At 56.5% G+C, this 9,511-nt stretch overlaps 1 protein-coding gene across 2 annotated transcripts in view; it reads left to right on the top strand.

Moving 5' to 3' along the window:
- Positions 1-9,511, top strand: part of CACNA1B (calcium voltage-gated channel subunit alpha1 B) — a 250,042-nt gene that overhangs the window by 91,996 nt on the left and 148,535 nt on the right. For both annotated transcript variants that reach the window (XM_030920382.1, XM_030920383.1), the window contains exons 11-12: positions 3,906-4,115; positions 8,481-8,593. In XM_030920382.1, the coding sequence (XP_030776242.1) occupies positions 3,906-4,115; positions 8,481-8,593 (323 nt within the window). The remainder of the gene's footprint in view (positions 1-3,905; positions 4,116-8,480; positions 8,594-9,511) is intronic.

The raw sequence follows: 9,511 nt of genomic DNA, 5'->3' as shown, positions 1-9,511 counted from the left end.
TCTCTCTCTTTTAGTTTGGTTTTATTTTGAGTTGTTTGTTGCTATACTTGGATCCCTGGGCCTTTGTTGACTTTTCCTTCTGGGTGCCCAGCAGACACCAAGGATTCCCGTGCGTTCAGGACCCACTGGCCTCTGCTGTTGGTTTAGGGTGGGTTTAGGGCCTGGGGCCTGGTGGGGAGGAGACAAAGCCATGCTTGAATCTCCACATTCTCAGCACTGCTTGGTGAGCTCGACTGCCCTCTGCCTGAGGACTGGCTGTGTCACCAGCCCAGGCTTGTCCATAACCCATACCACCCTGTCCGCCCTGATGCCTGTCAGCTGGTTGAGCCCCACTGAGCTCGGACCTGTGGTGTCTCATTGAATCCTACACCACCTTGTGAGGTTCAGGTGACTGTGCTCTGTTTTCAGTTGAGGAATCTCCAGGCTGTGTGATGTGCATGAGGGCCAGGGGTGACAGCCATTAGGGCCTCCATCAGCTGGTGCTGTAGCCTCACGCCACATTTGTTGCCCCGCGTGGCAAATACAGCAGCTGCGCTGGAAGGAAACACACTTTCTTTTATGTCTTCTGCTGGCCCCTAGAAGGGTTATTGAGAGCAGAGACAGATCTTGGTCATTTTGTGTTTTCTGGGCTTTGATCAGGGCCTGGCACAATTTGTACACATTTTTTGAACAAATGGGTGTTACCCAGGACTAGCAAAGACTCTGCCTTAGGGCACAAGAGATAGAAATCTAAGTATTTGCATGTAGTCAGGCCCTGCTCTCAACAGTACTTTACTGTGTCATCATTCATAGGTTAATGTAATATGGAATGTTCTCCCTAGCTTGAAGATGTCATATCAGTTTTCTTGAAATAAGCTTTTTCATTATAAAGAATATATGCTAATTAAGTGAAACCTGGAAAATGCAGGAAACTGAAAAGAAGCCCAATCTCTCTTGGTTTTCCCCACCCAAAGCTGTGATTCCAGAGATGTTTCTGCATTTCCTGTAGACTCAGCTTTTACTGCCATAGACTGGAGCCCACAGTGACTGCTTGCTGTCCTTAGGGACCTGTTCCCCATCCCCAGGGAACAAACACATCTGTCTTGGGTGCTGCTGAGGATGTGAGGGGCTGCACCCAGCTCTCCTTCAGGACCTCTGGAGCGGGAGTCCCTCTATTAGGTCTTGCTCAGTCCCCTGGCTCTAGCTCCTCTGGCTTCTCCAAAGTGGATGTTTACGGCAAGGAACTGGTGGACTTTAAGGGCAATGTCTAGGGAGTGCGGTTCTGTGCAAATACGGCTGTTGGCATGACTATGGTTGTGCCTGTGACGGGCGAGGATGTGTGTGGTTGTCTTGTGTGGTACAGGAGGATGTGTGTGGTTGTCTTGTGTGGCACAGGTAGATGTGTGTGGTTGTCTTGTGTGGCAAAGGGAGATGTGTGTGTTGGGGGTGCTGTGGCCCATTGTGAAAGGGCAGCATTTCTATGAGGCCTTTCTCATAGCAGGGGCTGACTGGTTCTTACTGGCTGGTGGGCATGGCCACAGAGTCCCCTTTGGAGAATTTGTTGCTTGTTTTCCTGGCCACATGTGCGTGCAGACACAGTGGTTTACATGAGTCACATGTTCTCTATCCCTTCTTCCCAGAGTGGCCCTGTTTGTGTTCACAGGTGTGTGCCTCATGTGTGCTGAGGAGTGCATCTGTGTGAGCATCTCATTGGATCTTCAAAAGTGAGCGCAGTCGGGCTGGATGTGTGCTGTGAAGCATGTGTGTGTGTGACTCTTGTGTTCCTGCGCAACTGTGTGTGGGTGCATGGGGGGTTCGGAGTGTGTGGGCTTGTTCTGTGCACAGCTCTGCCTGTGTGTGTGTCCCTCCTTATCTGCACTGCATGCCTGCCTCCCTCCTGTCCTATTGCTGCCTCTGTGGGGAGTGGTCATCCCTGGCCCTCAGCAGGGCCGGCCACATGCCACTGAGACCCTGGGTGTGCACACGTACACACATGTGTACAAACACACAAAGTGCACATAGCACACGAGCCCACACACCCCCCCCTTCTGTGCCACTGAGAGCCTAGGTGTGCACACACATGCATATGTGTACAAACAGAAAATAGCACACATGCCTACACTGCCCCTGCTCTTTTGTGCCACTGAGAACCTGGGTGTGCACACATATGCATGTGCGTACACACAGTGCTTATAGTAAACATGCTCACACACATCATCTCTTGAGTGCCACTGAGAACCTGGGTATGCATGTATTACACATGCTTATACATCTTCTTTCCCGTGCCACTGAGAGCCTGGGTGTGCACATGTATGCACATATGTACAAACACAAAAGGTGCACATAGGACACATGCCCACACAGCTCCTCTCTCTCATGCCACTGAGAGCCTGGGTGTGCACACATATGCACGTGTGTACACAAAGTGCACATGGCACAAGTGCCCACACGCCCCCTCTCTCCCATGCCACTGAGAGCCTGGGTGTGCACACATGCATGCGTGTACAAACACACAGAAAGTCCTCATAGCACATGCACCCACATACCCCCTCTTCCATGCCACTGAGAGCCTGGATGTGCACACATACACATGTGTGTAGAAACAGAAAATTGTGCATAGCACGCGTGCCCACACCACCCCTGCTCTTTTGTACCACTGAGAACCTGGGTGTGCACACATGCACATATGTGTACAAACACACAGAAAGTACATGTTAACATACACTGCTCCCCACATCCTCACACGGGGACCCCATGCTCAAGCCCAGGTATTCAAAGCCCACTAAGAGAACAATGGCTGGGGCACAGCTGTCTGCTCTCTGAGAGCAGAGTCACACACGGCCAAGCTTAGCGCACAAACTAAGAAACACTTACACAGGCAGATGTGCTCTTCTACAGAGACACACAGCCAGCTCCTGTACAGACACACACCTGAATCCTCACAGAGACCCTTCCCTCAGTTGTTAAGCATTAGTGAAGTGCCTCTCAGTGTGAGGGGCTCAGTGGTAAAAAAAGACAACGTGGCCCTGTCCTCATGAAGCCTACAGTCTTGTCTGGGAGTTGGGCATGGAACAGGTCAACAATAAAACACAGTGACAAGTGGTGATGTGGTCAGGGCCACTGTCGGAGGTGAGCCGAGGGCCCTGTTCTAGACAGTGTGCCCAGAGCAGGTGCTCTGTGCAGGTGACGTTAATGCTGAGACCCGAAGGTGTGTGGGAAGGAGTCCAGCGAGGGATGCATTTCACACTTGGGATACTGTGTGAAGGTCCAGGACACAGCAGGAGTGATGTGCGTGGACACGGGAAAAGGCTGCTGGGTTGGGTGATGAGCAGGGTAGAGAAGCAGTCAGACTGGAGCAGGTGGACAAAGTTTCCAACAGTGAGTATTGCGGACATTGAACAGCCATGGACCATGCATAAACAGATGAACTTGGCTGTGTTCCAGGAAAACTACTTAAAAAAACAGACAGCCCATGGGTACTGAGCCCTGAGTCCATGACGGAGAAAGAGGGAGGGACAGATGCTGCAGAGCTCCGTGGGCTGTGCTGAAGAGATGGGATCTGGGGAGGGACTAACTCAGATTTATGTCTTCAGGGGAAAAAGCTTGGGGTGCTCATGGAGAGTGGCCTGGGGGCATCAAGACTGTGCTCCTAGAAGGTGGCTGGGGATGCTGGGGACCAGAGACAGTGAATGTGTATCATCCACTTCAATCCCGCTCTCCTATCTGGCACCCAGTAACCATGGAGATCGTCAAGGCCTTGGTTCCCTCAGCTGTGAAGTGGAGGTCACAGGGGTCACTGGCACAATTGTCTGCGACCGGCTGGGGCTGGAGGCTGGTGTCCTCCAGGGTGCGTCTGTGGGGGTCCACAGGTGGGGTAGGCGGGTACCCAGTGGTTCCCACATCCTCAGTAACCCCCATCCCCTCAGGATCCCCCTTCGCCCGCGCCAGCCTCAAGAGCGGGAAGACAGAGAGCTCGTCATACTTCCGGAGGAAGGAGAAGATGTTCCGGTTTTTCATCCGGCGCATGGTGAAGGCTCAGAGCTTCTACTGGGTGGTGCTGTGTGTGGTGGCCCTGAACACACTGTGTGTGGCCATGGTGCATTACAACCAGCCACGGCGGCTCACCACGGCGCTGTGTACGTATCCCCGTCCCTCCCTCAGGTACTTCCTGAGCATCTCTTCTCTCCGCCTGGAAACCCTGGTCCATGCCCTGGGACCACCCTGGGTGGGAGGGGACCCACCCCCATGTTGCCCAAAGTATCCCACAGCCCTAGTCAGTCCCCATGGGCCTCTGTGGGGGCCTGGGGTGTGTCCAGAGCTGGAGGGTGGCCTCTCCAGCCCCTGGGTTCCAGAAAGCACAGCTGCATCTGCTAGACCCCTGTCCCTCAGCGTAGTGTGAGACTGGTTGAGGGGTCCCGGGCACCCAGGGCAGGATATATGTGGGACGACCAGGGGCGAGCCAGGCCAGGCAGATGGGTGTCCTCCCCCAGAGGGCTTCAGACCCACAGTTGGGACTTAGCCCCATGCTCCTTTCCACCACGTGGCTGCTGATTCTGCCCCAGCTTCCTGATAGGGGAGTCCTGGCTTCTTATCCTCCTTGGGTTCCCCTGGTTACCTTCATTTTTCTTTACATTTGACTGAATCTGGATGCATTCATGCCCTTCCGTGGAGTGAGCTGACTGCAGTTCTGTTCCACGAGCCTCAGCACAGGAGCCAGGATGGGCCCCTCCAGGCCTGGTCTGTGACAGCCTCGGACTCTCTGGCCCATGTGGAAAACAGTGTTGCTCTGTGGTCTTACTTCACAAAGAGGATCAAAACCAAAGAGTCCACCCATGTTTTCTGTCCTGTCAGGTAGTGTTTCAGTCCTCCTGACCTCAGGGGTCAGCTGCACTCACCCTGCTGGGTGTCTACGGCTGATCTGGAGACAGGGCCTGTTTGGGGTTCCCTGGAGGGCCTCAGTCTTTCCTTGAGGGCCCTGTGTGCCTGAAGCTACGGAGGCACCTAGGAAAGCCTTTTCCGACTCCGTTCGTCCCAGCTCCGAGTTCAGCCTGGCTGTCACTGTGTCCTGCTGTAACGGTGGCCTCACCAGGGCCCTAGCTGGCTGGCTGAGCCCCGCTCTGTGGACCAGGGGGCCTCGCCTGCTCTGCCCAGGAGTGTGAGGGTTCCCTGAGCTGCAGGATCTGATGCTCCACAGTGGGAGAGATGGGGCTGCAGGTCACCTGGAAGCATGGGTGGGAGAGTGGCTGTGTTGGGGTGGAACTCTGGGCTGCAGTTTCCCCAACTTGACACTGAAATCTATGACATGCGAACAGGGAGATGGTTGTGGGGGGGCAGAAGTAAAAGGAGCCAAGGGAGCTCCCGCTCAGGCTCCTGGGCGGCTGCAGGCCGAGGAGCAGCTTGTGTACATGGAACTGCCTGTCCCAGCCCCTGATTCACATGTCCTGGGGCCCACAGGGTGGCACCTTGGGACTTTGCTTGGGCCTGAGTTCAGTGTCTCTCTTGAGTCCTCTGGCTAAGATTTTCCCACCCTTGGGGGTCAGGTGGGGACCAAGGACTTCCTCCTGACCCAGCGGCTCGGCCTGTTGTTCCCTGTGAGAGGCTGTTGGTGCGCAGTGAGTCAGCAGGCAATGGGTAGGGGTAGGGCTGCATAGCCCAGTCGCGTGTCTACTGTATGGGAGCACAGGGCTGGGAGTGTCCAGGCGTTGGTGAGGCCACAGGCATCCCTGACCATAGGCCGCTGCTGTGTCTTGTCTGTGGTTTCCTGGAGTTCCTGGCTTGATTGGTGTCACTGAGGGAAAAATAGCTGGACAGAAATGTGGGCAGTGTCCCTGACAGCTGTGCTGGGCCTGAGGGAGGCTGGCTCAGTAGGTGGGGCAGGCTTGCCAGAGGCGAGGGGGTGTGGCCGCCCAGTCTAGAGCAGCTTCGCAGGGGCTCATCGTGGGTTTTGTGCACCTCGGCTGTCCATTCTCCAAGGACCTGCCCTCAGTGCATTGCCAGAACCTTCAAAACGGAGGCTTAAGTTAAGAGAGGCTTGAGTTAAGAGGCCTCGCCATCCTGTGAGCCCCTGGGGGGCCTTATGCAGCTCACCAGACTTGCTCACCTTCCCTCTGCTCCCATAGCACACCATCCTCTTAGAAGACAAAACCTGGTTTTAATGATCTGTGTCTGTTTCCCCCTCAGCTTGTGAACTCCTGGGGAGAAGGGAGTTCATGGGAAGGCATGAAGGGCAGGCCCCTGAGAGTCCATACCTGGGCAGAGTCCAGCTCAGCCTGTCCCCTTGGTGGCTCAAAACAGCACCAGTGCCTGCTGGTTGGATGCATGATACAGATGTGTGCGAATGAATGCCCTTTCTTGGCCTCAGAGAAGAGGCTGAGTATGTGAGGCTGAGGGCATCCGTTCCTAGGGAGAGTGAGAGGGCAGACAGGATGTTGGAGGATTTGAGATCTCTTTCTCCAAAAGTTTTGCCATTTGCATTTCTTGTACTTGTTCCTTGCAAAGTGCTCTCACTTTGGTCTCCTGGGGAGCAAGGTGTATGCCTGGGTAGCCTCCCCTCCCAGATCTAGGACGTGGGTACCCGTAGTCCTATCTCTGGGGCCTCTCCTCCCTGGGCCCGAGCCCCTCGTGTGGGGATCCCGAGGCCTTTGTGACCCATGCAGAGGGGCTCTGGGACTTTGTGGCCAGGAGTGTTGGGCCTTTCCAAGCTGCTTGTATATTCCCCTGGGCTTGCTGGGGTGCTCTGGGCTGGACTGCAGGGGTCACAGCTTTTCTGCCACATCTTACACCTGGTGGTCTGCACAGCCAGGCCCAGGTCAGAGCTGTAGGGTCCAGTGGTCTCAGTGGAGGGTGGATCCTTCCGTTCCGAACAGCCCTGCCTGAGGGTTGTGGGCATCCGTGGCATTCGTGCCTCTCACAGGGGCCTCTCGGCTTCTCCAGGGACGCTGCTTGACCTTGTTATCATCCCATGCTTAGCTTGAGTGCCTGTTGATTTTCTGGCTGGTGTCAGAGGCCAGCTTGCTGTGGGTGACTTGCTCCAAGGAACTGGTTGTCCATGTCCTCAGGCCATAGAAAGCAGGGTGTCCCCTCCCTGAGACTCCCGCCTGTTTGTACGGTGCTGAGTGGGCTGTGAAGTTGTCATCTCTGCTTGTCCCAGGTCTGGGCTGCTGCAGACTTGTCCCCACCTGAGGCCGTCTGGACCTGTGCAACATAGCCGTTGGTGGAGATTTTAGGAGCATAGGGATGGGAAGAGTGTGTGGCCCCCTCTTCCAGCGTCTGCTTTATCAGAAGTTGTGTCAGCTGAAGGTCCCGTGTCCCAACAGAGACTGTGGGGGTGGGGGGGTGGGGATTCAGAAGCCCTGGGAAGGCTGAGCTGGACTCTGCCCGGGTGTGGACTCTCAGGGGCCTGCCCTTCATGCCCTCCCAGGGTCTTGTTCTCCATGTGAGCTCTGCCCTGGGCTCTGTTGCTTCCTTAGCCCCTGCTGCCCTAGCAGAGCCACGGTGCCTTTGGCCTGACCAGCACCGTGAGAAGTTTAAGAGCCAATCCCTGCCCAACCCTTTGGGAGGAGAGTCAGAGACAGTGGCCTCACCCTGATGCCTAGGACTCCTGGCTCAGCCAGTGGCTGGGCCTGGCTGGGTCTCCTGCTGCCTGTGGCCTCTGGAGCCACGGCGTTCTTTTGTGCTCCTTCCCTCCTTCTGCTTGGGCTGGGTGAGGAGGGTCTGTGTACCTTGAAATCCCAGCACAGCCCTCTAGCCCAGGTATGGCCTCACTCAGTCCTGAGGCCTGGAAGGGTCAGCAGGACTCCTGGGCCCAGGACAGCCCCACTCCACTGCTGTTGTGCCCGTGGGAACCTCTGTGACTCAGTGAGAGTGCAAGGGGACAGTGCCTCTTGGCAGCCTCGTGCTGGACAGGAGTGCAGTGGTGGAGGAGGTCTGCCTTCAGGGCAGCAAATGTAAACAGAATACAAGTCAGCCACAGTGCCGTGGCCATCCTGGGGAGAGCCGCCTTTCCACTGGGAAGTCCCAGTGGAAAGATGGGAGATTCTGACAAGGAGGTTGAGGGACCCCACCTTCGGTCAGAGATTGGGGTGAGGCCAGAGGCGGAAGGACCGACAACTGGAAGCTGTAGCTGGACCTGTCCTCGGGGGAAATGGGGCCCTTTGCCTCATAGCCCCAGGCCCTCCTCTGGTGAGGAGGGGGCACCCCCATGACTCCAGAAGTCACACCTGGGCCGATCTCGGGAGCTTGCCTCCTGCTGAGCCCGTCCTTCTCTGGGTCTCAGAGGCACTAGGCACTCATCACTTTTCAGACTGGAACAGGTACCTCTCCGTGTCCCTCTCAACCCATCGTTCCTTTCCTGGGCTGAGACTTCAGAGCATGGGACCGTAGGCCAGGCCTGGAAGGCTCAGCCCTGGGAAGGCCCAGAGGTCTGGTGTCCTCCAGTCTGGGCTGGAGCCGGAGTGGGAGGAGGCCTCGAGCTAATCCCCCTCTTCTCCGGCTTCTCCTAGATTTTGCAGAGTTTGTTTTCCTGGGTCTCTTCCTCACAGAGATGTCCCTGAAGATGTATGGCCTGGGGCCCAGAAGCTACTTCCGGTCCTCCTTCAACTGCTTTGACTTTGGGGTGAGTGAGAGACCTCATCGGGGGCCCACAGGGGCCCAGACTGTGTCCTTTCCTGCGTGTGCACACACGGCCTCTTCCCATAGGCCATGCCCAGTGTGGGCTGGGATCTGTGACCCTCCATGGGTCAGAAAGGCTACCTGGAGACAGTGAGGAGCAGGGGCTGGCAGAGGGAGGCCTGTTGTGGCCGGATCTGACGGGAGTGTCAGCCTTAGCCGCTCTCTGTCAGGCCAGAGGCCACTCCTCCCTCTTCTGATCCCGTCCGTAGACTTTCACAGTCATCTGAAGGCTCTGCAGCTGCCTCCATGCCTGGGATCTCACGAACCTGTGGAGGGCTCAGTCTCTCCCTGGTGGAGCTCAGGGGGGCTCTGGCCCTGGGCAGGCTTGGGTACATCCACCAGGACTTCTGGGGGTTGGGGCCTGATAGACTGTGATGGTCCTGCCCTCTTTGTGGGGCTGGGGGAGGTGATGGCCTTGGCCTGGGTCTCTTTACCAACTTCAGTAGGTGAGGGAAGCCTCAGAGGCAGTGTGTTTCACGGCTTACCATGACACTCGAGCACAAAGGGCAGGGCAGGGCAGTCCGAGACGCTCCTCACTGGAACCCGGCAGGGAGCACAGGGCACTTCCTGGGACCTGAACCCTGAGCCTAGGGATGTGGCACTGTTGGCACCTGCCCAGAGGCTGAGTTCTGAGCCTTCCTGCTGGAGGCTGGGAATGATGGGTGGCCACGCCACCCCCTGATGGAGGAGGGAGGAGTGGGAGTAAGTACTCCCTCCAAGGCTTTGTACCAGAGCACTTCAAGCCCTCCAGTAAGGAGTGACAAGTGGGAGTGACAAGGAGTGATGAGTGGGAGCACTGCCCCCCAGGATGGAGTGAAGAGTGGGAGATCTGCCCCCCCCCCAGGAAGGAGTAAAGGCTGGG

The sequence above is a fragment of the Rhinopithecus roxellana genome, chromosome 16 (genome assembly GCF_007565055.1).
Source record: "Rhinopithecus roxellana isolate Shanxi Qingling chromosome 16, ASM756505v1, whole genome shotgun sequence".
NCBI classification, from domain to species: Eukaryota; Metazoa; Chordata; class Mammalia; order Primates; family Cercopithecidae; genus Rhinopithecus; species Rhinopithecus roxellana.
The sequence above is the reverse complement of the archived record's forward strand: the minus strand, read 5'-3'. Positions and strand labels throughout refer to the sequence as shown.